At 46.0% G+C, this 17,836-nt stretch overlaps 1 protein-coding gene across 4 annotated transcripts in view; it reads left to right on the top strand.

Annotated features, from left to right (window-relative positions):
- HIBCH (3-hydroxyisobutyryl-CoA hydrolase) overlaps positions 1-17,836 on the top strand; it is a 962,330-nt gene that overhangs the window by 264,789 nt on the left and 679,705 nt on the right. For all 4 annotated transcript variants that reach the window (XM_077275660.1, XM_077275661.1, XM_077275658.1 and 1 more), the window contains one exon: positions 13,647-13,731. In XM_077275660.1, the coding sequence (XP_077131775.1) occupies positions 13,647-13,731 (85 nt within the window). The remainder of the gene's footprint in view (positions 1-13,646; positions 13,732-17,836) is intronic.

The raw sequence follows: 17,836 nt of genomic DNA, 5'->3' as shown, positions 1-17,836 counted from the left end.
CCCGCTGGTCATTGTTTTTCTCACGTTTTGACTTTGTGGTCTCGTATTTACCAGGTTCAAAGAATGTGAAGGCTGATGCTCTTTCAAGGAGCTTTGTGCCTGACTCTCCGGGAGTCGCAGAACCGGTTGGTATTCTTAAAGAGGGAGTTATCTTGTCAGCCATTTCTCCGGATTTGCGACGTGTGTTGCAGAGATTTCAGGCTGGTAGACCTGACTCTTGTCCACCTGACAGACTGTTTGTTCCTGATAAGTGGACCAGCAGAGTCATTTCCGAGGTTCATTCCTCGGTGTTGGCAGGGCATCCGGGAATTTTTGGCACCAGAGATCTGGTGGCTAGGTCCTTTTGGTGGCCTTCCTTGTCACGGGATGTGCGGTCGTTTGTGCAGTCCTGTGGGACTTGTGCTCGAGCTAAGCCTTGCTGTTCTCGTGCCAGCGTGTTGCTCTTGCCCTTGCCTGTCCCGAAGAGGCCTTGGACACACATTTCCATGGATTTCATTTCAGATCTCCCGGTGTCTCAGGGCATGTCTGTCATCTGGGTGGTATGTGATCACTTTTCTAAGATGGTTCATTTGGTGCCTTTGCCTAAGCTGCCTTCCTCTTCCGATTTGGTTCCTGTGTTCTTTCAGAATGTGGTTCGTTTACACGGCATTCCTGAGAATATTGTGTCTGACAGAGGATCCCAGTTTGTTTCCACGTTCTGGCGATCCTTTTGTGCTAGGATGGGCATTGAGTTGTCGTTTTCGTCTGCCTTTCATCCTCAGACTAATGGACAAACGGAGCAAACTAATCAGACTCTGGAGGCTTATTTGAGGTGTTTTGTTTCTGCGGATCAGGATGATTAGGTGACCTTCTTGCCATTGGCTGAGTTTGCCCTTAATAATCGGGCTAGTTCCGCTACATTGGTTTCGCCATTTTTCTGTAACTCTGGTTTCCATCCTCGTTTTTCCTCGGGACATGTGGAGCCTTCTGACTGTCCTGGGGTAGATTCTGTGGTGGATAGGTTGCAGCAGATCTGGAATCATGTGGTGGACAACTTAAAGTTGTCACAAGAGAAGGCTCAGCGTTTTGCCAACTGCCGCCGCGGTGTGGGTCCCCGACTTCGTGTTGGGGATTTGGTATGGCTGTCTTCTCGATTTGTTCCTATGAAGGTCTCCTCTCCTAAATTTAAGCCTCGCTTCATCGGTCCTTACAAGATATTGGAAATCCTTAATCCTGTGTCCTTTCGCTTGGATCTTCCGGTGTCGTTTGCCATTCACAACGTGCTCCATAGGTCTTTGTTGCGGCGGTACGTTGTACCTGTGGTTCCTTCTGTTGAGCCTCCTGCTCCCGTGTTGGTTGAGGGCGAGTTGGAGTACGTGGTGGAGAAGATCTTGGATTCTCGTTTCTCCAGGCGGAGGCTTCAGTATCTGGTCAAGTGGAAGGGCTATGGTCAGGAGGATAATTCCTGGGTGGTTGCCTCTGATGTGCATGCGGCCGATTTAGTTCGTGCCTTTCACGCTGCTCATCCTGATCGTCCTGGTGGTCTTGGTGAGGGTTCGGTGACCCCTCCTTAAGGGGGGGGTACTGTTGTGAATTAGACTTTTTGGCTCCCTCTTGTGGTCACTAGTGATATGACTCTGGGATTGTCTTTCTTCAGTTTGGCACTCACCTGGGTCGTTAGTCCAGGGGTGTCGCTTTATAAACTTCCTGGATCCTTAGTCCAGTGCCTGGCATCGTTGTAATCAGATCCTTCTGTTTCTCCTGTCTGCTGGTCCGGGCTCTTGCAAAATTAAGCTAAGTCCTGCTTATTTGTTTTTTGAGTTACTTGCTTTGCTTCTATTTTTGTCCAGCTTGTACTAAATGTGATTTCTGACTTTGCTGGAAGCTCTAGGGGGCTGGTGTTCTCCCCCCGGCCGTTAGACGGTTCGGGGGTTCTTGAATATCCAGCGTGGATATTTTGATAGGGTTTTTGCTGACCATATAAGTCATCTTACTATATTCTGCTATTAGCTAGTGGGCCTCTCTTTGCTAAATACCTAGCTCATTCTTATGTTTGTCTTTTCCTCTTGCCTCACCGTTATTATTTGTTGGGGGCTTGTATCCAACTTTGGGGATCTTTTCTCTGGAGGCAAGAAAGGTCTTTTCTTTTCCCTTCTAGGGTTAGTTAGTTCTCCGGTTGGCGCGAGACGTCTAGAACCAACGTAGGCACGTTCCCCGGCTACTTCTATTTGTGGTGCTAGGATTAGATATATGGTCAGCCCAGTTACCACTGCCCTATGAGCTGTTTTTTTATGTTTGCAGACTTGGTATTTATTCCTGAGACCCTCTGCCATTGGGGTCATAACACTTTACCCAGCCGATCGATCAACTCATCGACCCGGGGCATAGGGTAGGCATCAAATTTAGAAACCGCATTCAGTTTCCGAAAGTCATTGCAAAACCGTATAGAGCCATCCGGCTTAGGTATCAACACGATTGGACTGGACCAGGCGCTGTGCGACTCTTCAATGACTCCTAAGTCCAACATGGCCTTCAACTCCCGGGAGACGGCTTCACGGCGTGCTTCCGGAATCCGGTATGGCTTTACATGAACTGTGACACCACGCTCTGTGACAATCTCATGTTTCACTAGCCTAGTCTGGCCAGGTTTTTCCGAGAAAAACTTTTGGTTCTGTAACAAAAACTGCTTAATCTCAGATTTTTGTCGTTCAGAGAGAGTCTCGGCAATCTGCACCTCCGGTATGGTAGGTGAGCAAACCGGACGGGGCAGATCCGCTGTTAGGGCAGCGCTGTCTTTCCAGGGTTTTATCAGATTCACATGATAAATCTGCTCTGGTTTTCTCTTACCAGGCTGGTGCACTTTAAAGTTCACTTCTCCAACTCGTTCCATGACCTCAAAGGGGCCCTGCCATTTTGCCAGAAATTTACTATCCACCGTAGGGATTAGGATCAACACCCTATCCCCGGGTGCAAACGTACAGACCTTGGCGCCTCTATCATAACTTTGCCTCTGGGCTCCCTGGGCCTGTAACATATGTTCCCTAACAAGGGGCATGACAGCAGCAATCCGGTCCTGCATTTGCGTTACATGGTCTATCACCGTTTTAAAGGGAGTGACTTGACCTTCCCAGGTTTCTTTTGCGACGTCCAACAGTCCACGGGGACGACGGGCATATAATAGCTCGAAAGGCGAGAATCCTGTGGAAGACTGGGGAACTTCCCTAATGGCAAACAGCAAATAGGGTAACAAGTAATCCCAGTTCTTCCCATCTTTGTCTATCGCCTTCCGGAGCATCTGTTTTAAGGTTTTATTGAACCGCTCAACCAGGCCATCTGTTTGAGGGTGATAGACAGACGTACGCAACTGGTCTATTTGTAAGAGCCTGCAGAGCTCCTTCATCACCTTTGACATAAAGGGAGTCCCCTGGTCGGTGAGTATCTGTTTTGGAATTCCCACCCGACTAAACACTTGTACCAACTCTTTGACGATCGTTTTGGTAGCAGTGTTACGCAAAGGGATGGCTTCGGGGTAACGAGTGGCATAGTCCATGATGACGAGGATATGTTGATGCCCACGTGCGGACCGGGGAAGGGGCCCAACCAAATCCATCCCAATTCTCTCAAACGGGACCCCAATAATAGGGAGGGGTACCAAAGGGCTACAGAACCGAGGTTTAGGTGGTGAGATTTGGCACTCTGGACAGGACTCACAATAGTTACGCACATCATTGTGTATTCCGGGCCACACAAAACAATGCAATATCCTTTCTGTGGTTTTTTGTACCCCCAGATGTCCCCCCATTATATGTCCGTGGGCCAGGTCCAGTACCTTCCGCCGATAAGGTTTGGGTACCATTAACTGTTGCACAGTGTCTTCCCCTTTTTTTTCTACCTGGTAGAGTAAATCATTCTCAAGAACCATGTACGGGTACGCTAGCCTAGTGTCAGGTTCTACGGGTACGCTATCTATCACTTTTACATTTTTCCTAGCCTGAGTCAGGGTAGGATCTTTCATTTGTTCGCTGTGGAAGTCATCCAACTGAACTCCCAAATCGGGTAGGCAGGGTGCTGGATGGCTGTCTGCCTCCGCCTCTCGCTGAGTTTCCTCAGTTTCCTCAGTTTCCCCCGCCATAACTGAGAAGGGGAACTGAAGGTTAGATCCAATAACCTCCCCAGCAACATCTTCCTGTGGGGTCTCGTCTAGGAACTCGGGACCTCCAGATGGCATGGGGGAAGATTCACGGTTACAGCTACCGTGAAGGAGCAACTGATTCTCCCACAACTGCCAGAAATGAGGAAAATCCCTGCCCAGGATTATATCATGTAACAATGCGGGAACGAGTCCCACTTTGTGTTGCACAGACCCATAGGGAGTGGAGATACATATGACCGCTGTAGGATATGAGCAGGTGTCACCATGCACACACGTTACAGAAAATTTATCAGACGGACCAGATGGAAGTGCCACCAGACTGGCTTTCACCAGAGTCACCACACTTCCAGAGTCTAGCAATGCCACAACATTTTTCCCATCTACAGACAATTCACGCAGGTGTTTCGCTGTATCATTTTGACCCGCATTCACACTTACTAGCTGTGTAACCAAAGACATGCGTTTCTTAGAGTCCGTAACGTCGCACTGCATGGGTTCAGTGGTAACAGGACAGTTCACAGAAACATGGCCCTTCTCATGGCAACGGAAACGCCTAACAGGCCCCCTATTGAAACCAGAGTCCGACACCCTTGATCTCGGGGTGCGAGCAGTCCCGTGTTCCTCCCCCACAGTTTTTGGCAATTTTCCTTCCCCCGCAGTCCCTGGAACAGTCTTACCGGTTCCACGAGGAGGAGGTACAGTTCGGGTAGTAGCGGTATCATCAGGAAGTCCTTCCGCCACGGAATAACGCTCCACCAAGTCCACCAATTGATCCGCTGTCGCGGGATTTCCTTGGCTCACCCACTTTTTCAGCGCCGGTGGTAGTACTCTCAGGTACTTGTCCAGAACGATCCGCTGGATTATCTCCGGAGTTGTCAGTACCTCGGGTTGCAGCCATTTCTTTATCAAGTAGATCAGGTCGAACATCTGCGATCGCGGCGGTTTATCTGGCTGATAGGTCCACTGATGTACCCTCTGTTCACGGACAGCCGTCGTCACACCCAGCCGGGCCAGGACCTCAGCTTTCAACCTCTCAAAGTCCTGAGCGACTTCCGGGTCCAAGTCATGGTAAGCTTTTTGGGCCTCACCGGAGAGAAACGGAGCAATTAGATCGGCCCATCGTTCCTTCGGCCACTTCTCTCTCAACGCTGTCCGCTCAAACGTTGTCAGGTACGCCTCGACATCATCTTCTGCGGTCAGTTTTTGCCAGTACCGACTCACATGGATTCTCCTGGACTCTGCTTCCGGGTTAGCCTCAGGCATGCTCACCAAGCGCTGCGCCACCTGTTGGAGAAGCTGGCGGTCTGCAGTCGTCACGTCCACAAACTCCTTAAGCTGTGCGGCCATCAAGCGGTTAGCTTCCTGCTGTACGGCAGCGGACTGTACTAGGGCTTTCACCACGTCTTCCATACTGTCGCCTCTGCCACGGAGTGCCCGCGTTCTCCACCACAATGTAACAAAACACTCCGGGATCGCCTTTGCTGGGGTCAAAGGTCACGTGGTTTGTGCATTAAACTCTGAGTCGACAGCAGGTTTCCAAGTAGACTGACCTCAGGTCAGGTTTATTAAAGTGAAAGCAAATACAGAAAACAAAACATAAAAATAAATCCTTGCCTGTCCGGCGCTAACTATACAAATACGTTCCTATCTAACAACTGGGGGGCTTCTCCCACCCAGCTAAAGGTACCTTCACACGAAGCGATGCTGCAGCGATAGCGACAATGATGCCGATCGCTGCAGCGTCGCTGTTTGATCGCTGGGGAGCTGTCACACAGACCACTCTCCAGCGACCAACGATGCCGAGGTCCCCGGGTAACCAGGGTAAACATCGGGTTGCTAAGCGCAGGGCCGCGCTTAGTAACCCGATGTTTACCCTGGTTACCAGCGTAAGAGTAAAAAAAAAACAAACAGTACATATTCACCTGCGCGTCCCCCAGCGTCTGCTTCCTGACACTGACTGAGCTCCGGCCCTAACAGCACAGCGGTGACGTCACCGCTGTGCTTGTGCTTTCACTTTCACTTTGGGGCCGGCGCTCAGTAAGTGTCAGGAAGCAGACGCTGGGGGACGCGCAGGTGAGTATGTACTGTTTGTTTTTTTTTTACTTTTACGCTGGTAACCAAGGTAAACATCGGGTTACTAAGCGCGGCCCTGCGCTTGGTAACCCGATGTTTACCCTGGTTACCAGTGTAAAACATCGCTGGTATCGTTGCTTTTGCTTTCAAACACAACGATACACAGCGATCGGACGACCAAATAAAGTTCTGGACTTTATTCAGCGACCAGCGACATCACAGCAGGATCCTGATCGCTGCTGCGTGTCAAACTAAACAATATCGCTAGCGAGGACGCTGCAACGTCACGGATCGCTAGCGATATCTTTACAAAGTCGTTTCGTGTGAAGGTACCTTAACATTACACAGGTCACGAGCACAGCTCTCACTCACGTTTGCCTCACACAGACAGGCATTCTGTGTGCCCCAGGCTGACACCTGAAACCTCCAGCTGGTCAGCCTTTATTCCTGCACTTATTAACCCCTCGGTATCCTGAAGATACTGAGCGGCCTAAGTCACATAGGACAAATACCTGGGCGAGATATACCTGCCCCCGACTACCAGACCGACATGACTCTTACAATATATATATAAATATATATATATATATATATATATATATATATATATATATATATATATATATATATATATATATATATATATATATATATATATATATTATGTATAATATATATGTATAATATATATATATATATATATATATATATATATATATATATATATATATATATATATATATATATATATATATATATATATGTATGTATGTATGTATATATATATATGTATGTATATATATATATATATATATATATATATATATATATATATATATATATATATATATATATATATATATATATATATATATATATATATACACGTCATCATCTCGCGAGACCGCAATGCACTCTTGGGACCGGAGCGCGCGAGGTGCGTCGGTAACCGCTTCGCCTGGATCCGGGGCCAACGGAAGGTGAGTATGTAACTATTTTTTTTAATTTTAATTCTTTTTTTTTTTTTTAACAGGGATATTATGCCCACATTGCTATATACTGCGTGGGCTGTGCTATATACTACGTGGGCTGTGCAATATACTACGTGGGCTGTGCAATATAATACGTGGGCTGTGCAATATAATACGTGGGCTGTGCAATATAATACATGGGCTGTGCAAAATAATACGTGGGCTTCTATATACTGCGTGGGCTGTGCAATATACTACGTGAGCTGTGCAATGTACTACGTGGGCTGTGCTATATACTACGTGGGCTGTGCAATATAATACGTGGGCTGTGCAAAATAATATGTGGGCTGTGTTATACACTACGTGGCCTGTGTTATACACTACGTGACCTGTGTTATATACTACTTGACCTGTGTTATACACTACGTGGCCTGTGTTATACACTACGTGGGCTGTGTTATACACTACGTGAGCTGTGTTATATACTGCGTGCATGGGCTGTTATATACTACTAGATTGTGGCCCGATTCTAACGCATCGGGTATTCTAGAATATGCATGTCCCCATAGTATATGGACAATGATGATTCCAGAATTCGCGGCAGACTGTGCCCATCGCTGATTGGTCGAGGCAACCTTTATGACATCATCGTCGTCATGGCAACCATTATGACATCTACGTCGATACTGTGCCCGTCGCTGATTGGTCGACGCAAATTCACGGCAGACTGTGCCCGTCACTGATTGGTCGAGGCAACCTTTATGACATCATCGTCGCCATGCTGTGCCCGTCTCTAATTGGTCGAGGCCTGGCGGCCTCGACCAATCAGAGACGCGGGATTTCCAGGACAGACAGACAGACGGAAAAACCCTTAGACAATTATATATATAGACTAGATTGTGGCCCGATTCTAATGCATCGGGTATTCTAGAATATGCATGTCCCCGTAGTATGTGATTCGCGGCAGACTGTGCCCATCGCTGATTGGTCGAGGCAACCTTTATGACATCATCGTCGCCATGGCAACCATTATGACATCATCGTCGCCATGCTGTGCCCATCTCTGATTGGTCGAGGCCGCCCGACAAACCGTCGACCACTCCATATAAGGTATGGTCTACAAACCGCCGACCACTCCATATAAGGTATGGTCTACAAACCGCCGACCACTCCATATAAGGTATGGTCTACAAACCGCCGACCACTCCATATAAGGTATGGTCTACAAACAGGATACCTTATATGGAGTGGTCGGCGACCACTCCATATAAGGTATCCTGTTTGTAGACCATACCTTATATGGAGTGATTTCCAGGACAGACAGACAGACAGACAGACAGACAGAAAGACAGACAGACAGACAGACAGACAGACAGACGGAAAAACCCTTAGACAATTATATATATAGATGTGAACTGTGTTATATGCTACGTGGGCTGTTTTAAAGTACGTGGTTATGTTATATGCTATGTGGGCTGTTATACACTCCGTGGGCTGTGCTATATACTACGTGGCTGTGCTATATACTCCGTGAGCTGTGTTATATATTATGTGGCTGTGCTATATACTCCGTGGGTTGTGCTATATTTTCCGTTGGGCTGTGCTATATACTACGTGGCTGTGCTATATGCTACGTGGCTGTGCAATATACTACGTGGCTGTGCAATATACTACGTGGCCTGTTATATACTACATGGCCGGCCGCGAACAGTCAGCGACAGGCACAGTCCGGCTGTGAATTGGCGCGGGATTTGAACCACGCTTCGCTAATTGGTTGCGGCCGGCCGAATCCTGTGTATTTAATGTATTATTCTAAAATCTTCATAAATAAACTACATACATATTCTAGAATACCCGATACGTTAGAATCGGGCTACCATCTAATATACAGTTAGGTCCATATATATTTGGACAGAGACAACATTTTTCTAATTTTGGTTATAGACATTACCACAATGAATTTTAAACAAAACAATTCAGATGCAGTTGAAGTTCAGACTTTCAGCTTTCATTTGAGGGTATCCACATTAACATTGGATGAAGGGTTTAGGAGTTTCAGCTCCTTAACATGTGCCACCCTGTTTTTAAAGGGACCAAAAGTAATTGGACAATTGACTCCAAGGCTATTTCATGGACAGGTGTGGGCAATCCCTTCGTTATGTCATTCTCAATTAAGCAGATAAAAGGCCTGGAGTTTTTTGAGGTGTGGTGCTTGCATTTGGAAGGTTTTGCTGTGAAGAAAACATGCGGTCAAAGGAGCTCTCCATGCATGTGAAACAAGCCATACTTAAGCTGCAAAAACAGAAAAAAACCCATCCGAGAAATTGCTACAATATTAGGAGTGGCAAAATCTACAGTTTGGTACATCCTGAGAAAGAAAGAAAGCACTGGTGAACTCATCAATGCAAAAAGACCTGGGCTCCCACGGAAGACAACAGTGGTGGATGATCGCAGAATAATCTCCATGGTGAAGAGAAACCCCTTCACAACAGCCAACCAAGTGAACAACACTCTCCAGGAGGTAGGCATATCAATATCCAAATCTACCTAAAGAGAAGACTGCATGAAAGTAAATACAGAGGGTTCACTGCACGGTGCAAGCCACTCATAAGCATCAAAAATAAAAAGGCTAGACTGGACTTTGCTAAGAAACATCTAAAAAAGCCAGCAGAGTTCTGGAAGAACATTCTTTGGACAGATGAAACCAAGATCAACCTCTACCAGAATGATCAAAAGCGAAAAGTATGGCGAAGGCTTGGTACAGCTCATGATGCAAAGCATACCACATCATCTGTAAAACACTGCGGAGGCAGTGTGATGGCTTGGGCATGCATGGCTGCCAGTGGCACTGGGTCACTCGTGTTTATTGATGATGTGACACAGGACAGAAGCAGCCAAATGAATTCTGAGGTATTCAGAGCCATACTGTGTGCTCAGATCCAGCCAAATGCAGCAAAACTGATTGGTCGTCGTTTCATACTACAGATGGACAATGACCCAAAACATAAAGCCAAAGCAACCTAGGAGTTTATTAAAGCAAAGAAGGGGAATATTCTTGAATGGCCAAGTCAGTCACCTGATCTCAACCCAATTGAGCATGCATTTCACTTGTTAAAGACTAAACTTCAGACAGAAAGGCCCAGAAACAAACAGCAACTGAAAACCACCGCAGTGAAGGCCTGGCAGAGCATCAAAAAGGAGGAAACACAGCGTCTGGTGATGTCCATGAGTTCAAGACTTCAGGCAGTCATTGCCAACAAAGGGTTTTCAACCAAGCACTAAAAATGAACATTTTCTTTAAAATTATTGAATCTGTCCAATTACTTTTGGTCCTTTTAAAAACAGGGTGGCACATGTTAAGGAGCTGAAACTCCTAAACCATTCATCCAATATTAATGTGGATACCCTCAAATGAAAGCTAAAAGTCTGAACATCAACTGCATCTGAATTGTTTTGTTTAAAATTCATTGTGGTAATGTCTATAACCAAAATTAGAAAAATGTTGTCTCTGTCCAAATATATATGGACCTAACTGTATATATATACTAGATGTTTCCAGCCAGCTAAAGCTCGACACGCTCATTGCTATCTAATTAACGCTGCTGGTGATTAAACTAAAGTAAATAATGACAACATTCAATAGCGCTTACACAGGTGGTAATTTAACTTAAAATGAAGTTAATAACAATAGTGTGGTGATGTGGGGGGCGGGATTATGTGTGGTAAGGTGGGGGGATTATGTGTGGTAATGTGGTGGGGGGCGGGATTATGTGTGATGATGTGGTGGGGGTGCGGGATTATGTGTGGTGATGTGGGGTGGCGGGATTACGTGTGGTAATGTGGTGGGGGGCGGGATTACGTGTGGTAATGTGGTGGGGGGCGGGATTACGTGTGGTAATGTGGTGGGGGGCGGGATTACGTGTGGTAATGTGGTGGGGGGCGGGATTGTGTGTGGTAATGTGGTGGGGGGCAGGATTATGTGTGGTAATGTGGTGGGGGGCGGGATTATCTGTGGTAATGTTGTGGGGGGTGGGATTATGTGTGGTAATGTTGTGGGGGGCGTGATTATGTGTGGTATTGTGGTGGGGGGCGGGATTATGTGTGTTAATGTGGTGGGGGGCGGGATTATCTGTAGTTATGTGGTGGGGGTGCGGGATTATGTGTGGTAATGTGGGGGCAGGATTATGTGGTAATGTGGTGGGGGGCGGGATTATGTGTGGTAATGTGGTGGGGGGCGGGATTATGTGTGGTAATGTGGCGGGGGGCGGGATTATCTGTAGTAATGTGGTGGGGGGCGGGATTATGTGTGGTGTAGTGGTGTTGGGGACGGGATAATGTGTGGCAATGTGGCGGGGGGCGGAGCTACTGTACAGGGGGCGGGATTAGCGAGTAATCACGATGCATATATATATATATATATATATATTTATTTATATATACACACACAATTTTGTTTTTCTTGGTGGGAATACATGGAATCTCTACTTTGTATAAAATGTTCATATTCCGTATACTTTCATTGTCCACTATGATGCTCCAGTGTTGCTGTTGTAATAATATAAAAAGTATGTTCACATTTTTTTTAATTTTTTTTTGTTTTGTTTGTTCAGGCGTTTTTTCAGCTGGTCCTGTCCAGAAAAGAAAAGTCTGAAAAAAACGCTTGAAAGACTCCCCTATTCATTCCTATGCAAAAAAAATAAAATAAAATTACTGTGCATATGACCAAGTTTTTGATCATGTTTTAAAATGCCAAGCAGTGAAAAGAAGTGACCTTGACCTGACCATTTTTCATTCACTTTCCGCTATGAAGCCATCCGTAATATGCAATAGAAATCTATGGGATGGCTAAACAGGAAAAAACTTCCTTAAGCAATTTGTAAACGTTTCCACACAAAACACTGGCATTTTATTCATTTCTTAAAGGATTTCGTAAAACACCTGAAAATCTGCTGCTAAAAAAAATTGCTGAAAAAAAAAAAATGCTGAGAGAATGCTGAAAGAAAATGTACGCAGAAGATGACAACGTAAAACGTTTAAAAAAAAGAAAAAAGGGCTAGTATGTCCTGGTGTGATTTCTGCCTTAAAGGGAACCTGTCACCCCCAAGAACGATGGTGAGGTAAGCTCACCGTCATCAGGGGCTTATCTACAGCATTCTGTAATGCTGTAGATAAGCCGCCGATGTTACCTGAAAGAGGAGAAAAAGACGTTAGATTATACTCACCTGGGGGGCGGTCCCGCTCCGATGGGCGTCTCAGGTCCGGTACAGCGCCTCCCATCTTCATTCCATGACGTCCTCTTCTGGTCTTCACGCCGCGGCTCCGGCACAGGCGTACTTTGTCTGCCCTGTTGAGGGCAGAGCAAAGTACTGCAGTGCACAGGCCTGGGAAAAGTCAGTGAGGCCCAGCGCCTGCACACTGCAGTACTTTGCTCTGCCCTCAACAGGGCAGACAAAGTACGCCTGTGCCGGAGCCGCTGCGTGAAGACCAGAAGAGGACGTCATGGAATGAAGATAGGAGGCGCCGGCCGGACCTGAGACACCCATCGGACCCGGACCACAGCGGGACCGCCCCTGGATGAGTATAATCTAACCTCTTTTTCTCCTCTTTCAGGTAACATCGGGGGCTTACCTACAGCATTACAGAATGCTGTAGATAAGCCCCTGATGACGGCGAGCTTACCTCACCATCGATTTTGGGGGTGACAGGTTCCCTTTAAAATTTTATTTTTTAAAGAGAACCTGTCGCCCCCCCAGACGTTTGTAACTAAAAGAGTCACTTTGTGCTGCACTGATGCTGCATTCTGACAAGGTGGCTCATTTAGTTATGGTTCCTGGCACTGCTGCAATAATCTCTTTTGAAGTTTGTCCAAACGCCTCCCAACCGTCACTCAGGGCCTCTGCACGCCAGGCGCCGCCTCCTCTCCTTTATTAGCGTCCCCGGCGCCTACGCTGTAAGTTCGAAGGGCAGCGCAACTGCGCATGCCCGTAAAAAAAATAAAAATAACGCAGTCGCCGGGGACGCTAATGAAAGAGAGGAGGCGGCGCCCGGCGCGCAGAGGGCCTGAGTGACGGCTGGGAGGCATTTGGATTAGCCGGGAAGGACCTGCCTCCCTGGCGATTTCACAGGTATGAGGGACAAACTTCAAAAGCGATTATTGCAGCAGTGCCAGGAACCAGAACTAAAAGAGCCACCTTGTCAGAATGCATCATTAGTGCAGCACAAGGTGGCTCTTTTAGTTACAAACGTCTGGGGGAGGGGGTGACAGGTTCCCTTTAATGCCTGAGAAAATATAAAAGATGGGTGAAAATATACTAAACGGTGGTGGACAAGAGGACTCTGGACAAAGAAGCTGAAGGTTAAATAGATGAATGTTTTAATGTTTCATTAGTCTTAAATTGTAAAGTAGTTACAGCTATTGAAGGCTTTGCTATATATATTTGTCCCAATTGACTATTTGTGCTTTTGTTTAGCGTTGGGAAGCGGACCCCGAAACATTTCTAGTGATAATGAAGGGTGCTGGAGGCAAAGCTTTCTGTGCTGGAGGAGACATAGTCGGTAAGGGGTTATTTTTAATTACAACTCTCACTTAAAAGTAAAATAAATATAGGACACTGTTCTTCATGGATATATAGCATTAGACACATAAAAAGAGGGAAATACAAAAATTCATATTCAATTTGAGGACATCATAGACAATAGACAACTAATAACCAAAGACTATACAAAAGTGAGATCAATATTACAATCAATAAATTGACCAAAGGTCCAAACACAGGTTGTGCATTGATTGAAAAAAAGGAGCTACCAACCCACCATAGGAAAAATTTTCCCATAGGAATTAATGGCGACCTTTCCATGACCCCCAACTGACATGGATTGAAGCCACAGCGCAAGTACACTGACCTTACAAAGATGGCAGCTATGCAAATGTACGGTATCTGTATATAGGGGGATGTCTGTATATAGGAGTGGTGTCTGTATATAGAGGGATGTCTGTATATAGGAGTGATGTCTGTATATAGGAGTGATGTCTGTATATAGGAGTGATGTCTGTATATAGGAGTGGTGTCTATATAGGGGGATGTCTGTATATAGAGGGATATCTGTATATAGGAGAGATGTCTGTACATAGGGGGATGTCTGTATATAGGAGCGATGTCTGTATATAGCAGTGATGTCTGTATATAGGAGTGGTGTCTGTTTATAGAGTGATGTCTATATAGGAGTGATGTCTGTATATAGGGGGATGTCTGTATATAGCAACCAAAATCCCATGTACATACTTAGAGACCAGGGTGGCAGAGAATATCTGTCTCCAAACCCAAATAAAAAATCAGCTCCAAACAGTATCAGATAACAGCAGGAGGACAAAAAGAGCAAACTGATTATATCTAAAAGATATCATATCATTTTATTATATCATAGAAAAGGTAAAATGTCACAACAATATATGGAACACCAAAAAACAATGCAGACTGTTATGAACCCCACCCACACCTATCCCCACCCCACTTATACACTTCAGTCCCTGGAAAAATAAATAAATAAAGGTCCAAAGACCGTAACTCAGGGAAAAGATAGTGCGTCCAAACATGGACGTCAGGGAAGCAGCATGCATGAACCAGATGATCGGGAATAAAGTTACACGCGTCTATCTAACATCTAAGGTGCAATAGTGCATGTCAAGAAATGCAGTGCTTACCAACAGATGAGTGGAAACAAGGAGGGGGGTGGATGGAGGGTCCCAATGGACTGCTTCCCTGACGTCCATGTTTGGACGCACTATCTTTTCCCTGAGTTACGGTCTTTGGACCTTTATTTATTTTTCCAGGGACTGAAGTGTACATGTGGGGTGGGGATAGGTGTGGGTGGGGTTCATAACAGTCTGCATTGTTTTTTGGTGTTCTGTATATTGTTGTGACATTTTACCTTTTCTATGATATAATAAAATGATATGATATCTTTTAGATATAATCAGTTTGCTCTTTTTGTCCTCCTGCTGTTATCGGATGTCTATATATAGGAGTGGTGTCTGTATATAGGGGGATGTCTGTATATAGGAGTGATGTCTGTACATAGAGGGATGTCTGTATATAGGAGTGGTGTCTGTATATAGATGGATGTCTGTATTATAGGAGTGGTGTCTGTATATAGAGGGATGTATGTATATAGGAGTGGTGTCTGTACATAGAGGGATGTCTGTATATCGGAGTGGTGTCTGTATATAGAGGGATGTCTGTATATAGGAGTGGTGTCTGTATATAGAGGGATGCATGTATATAGGAGTGGTGTCTGTATATAGAGGGATGCCTGTATATAGGAGTGGTGTCTGTATATAGGGGGATGTCTGTATGTAGAGGGATATCTGTATATAGGAGAGATGTCTGTATATAGAGGGATGTCTATATATAGGAGTGGTGTCTGTATATAGGAGTGGTGTTTGTATATTGGAGTGGAGTCTGTATTTAAGAGTGGTGTTTGTATATAGGGGGATGTCTGTATTTAGGAGTGGTGTCTGTATATAGGGGGCTGTCTGTATATAGGAGTGATGTCTGTATATAGGAGTGGTGTCTGTATATAGGGGATGTCTGTATGTAGGAGTGATGTATGTATATAGGGGATGTCTGTATATAGGAGTGATGTCTGTATATAGGGAGATATCTGTATATAGGGGTATGTCTGTATATAGGAGTGAGGTCTATATAGGAGTGATGTCTGTATATAGGGGGTTGTCTGTATGTAGGGGGATGTCTATATAGGAGTGATGTCTGTATATAGGGGGATGTTTATATATGAGTGGTGTCAGTATATAGGGGGATGTCTGTATATAGGAGTGGTGTCTGTTTATAGAGGAATGTCTGTATATAGGAGTGATGTCTGTATATAGGTGGATGTCTGTATATAAGTAAGATAAGTAAGTACCCCCCGTCCTGCGTCTGATAAGTGCCCCCTGTCCTGCGTGTGATAGGTAAGTAACCCCCGTCCTGTGTGTGAGAAGTAAGTACCCCTGTCCTGTGTGTGATTAGTAAGTGCCCCTTTGTCCTGTGTGTGATAGGTAAGTGCCCCCCGTCCTATGTGTGTGATAAGTAAGTGCCCCCCTGTTCTGTGTGTGATAAGTGCCCTCTCATCCTGTGTGTGATAAGTGCCCCCCGTCCTGTGGGTGATAAGTAAGTGCCCCCCGTCCTGTGTGTGATAAGTTCCCCTGTCCTATGTGTGATAAGTGCCCCCCAGTCCTGTGTGTTATAAGTGCCCCCTGTCCTGTATGTGATAAGTAAGTTCTCCCCGTCCTGTGTGTGATAAGTAAGTGCCCCCCCATCCTGTGTGATAAGTAAGTGCCCCTCCGTCCTGTGTGTGAGAAGTGCCCCCCATCCTGTGTGTGATAAGTAAGTGCCTCCCGTCCTGTGTGTGATAAGTGCCCCCCGTCCTGTGTGTGATAAGTAAGTGCCCCCCGTCCTGTGTGTGATAAGTAAGTGCCACCGTCCTGTGTGATTAATGCCCCCCGTCCTGTGTGTGATAAGTGTCCCCGTCCTGTGTGTAACTGCCCCCTGTCCTGTGTGTGATAAGTTCTCCCCCGCCCTGCGTGTGATAAGTGCCCCCCATCCTGTGTGTGATAAGTAAGTGCCCCCTCTGTCCTGTGTGTGATAAGTAAGTGCCCCCCGTCTGTTATGATCCTAGTGGCAAGGATCGCAAGTTTGACTAGCTAAGTAACTAAACCGACGACCAGCTCTGGGGAAATGGTATCTGGATTGACCGCAAACCTGAACCTATCCGCAAACAACTATAGGCAGCCGTGGAACGTTACCTGAAAATCCTAGACGTCTCTTCACGGCCTGAGAAACTACCTATTCCTAGAGGGAAAGTAAAGTCCTTACTTGCCTCAGAGAAATGACCCCAAAGATATAGAAAAGCCCCCCACAAATATTAACGGTGAGTTAAGGGGAAAGCACAAACGCAGAGATGAAATAGATTTAGCAAATGAGGCCCGCTAACACTAGATAGCAGAAAATAGGAAGGGAGCTGTGCGGTCAATAGAAAACCCTAAGCAAAATATCCACGCAGAGATTGCTCGAGCCCCCGCACCAACTAACGGTGCGGGGGAAGCAACTCCGTACCCCAGAGCTTACCAGCAGCAAGAACTCACATATTAGCAAGCTGGATTAAACTCATCATACACTGAAATCATATTGCAGACTGATGAGCAAAAAATAATCAAACAGAAACTTAGCTTATCCAGAAGAGACTGAAAACGAAGATAATCAGGGGAGATCAGAATAGCACTGAATACATCGACAGCCGGCAACAAGTGGAGGAAAAGCAGAGCTAAATAGGAAACTCCCTAGTGCATAACGAAGCAGCTGATTCAGCCACAGATCCGCAGGATAACAAACAAAGCCACCAGGGGGAGCCCAAAAACAAAACTCACACAATACCACCTGTGACCACAAGAGGGAGCCCGAAAACAGAGTTCACAACACCCGTCCTGTGTGTGATAAGGGCCTCCCCGTCCTGTGTGATAAGTGCCCCCCCCCCGTCCTGTTTGTGATAAGTGCCCCCCCTGTCCTGTGTGTGATAAGTAAGTGCCCCCCCCCCCTGTCCTGTGTGTGATAAGTGCCTGTAACGGGGTCTGCTGTGCTGGAGTACCTCTTTCAGTACCACCTCG

This window comes from Ranitomeya variabilis, chromosome 7 (assembly GCF_051348905.1).
Source record: "Ranitomeya variabilis isolate aRanVar5 chromosome 7, aRanVar5.hap1, whole genome shotgun sequence".
NCBI lineage: Eukaryota > Metazoa > Chordata > Amphibia > Anura > Dendrobatidae > Ranitomeya > Ranitomeya variabilis.
The sequence above is the reverse complement of the archived record's forward strand: the minus strand, read 5'-3'. Positions and strand labels throughout refer to the sequence as shown.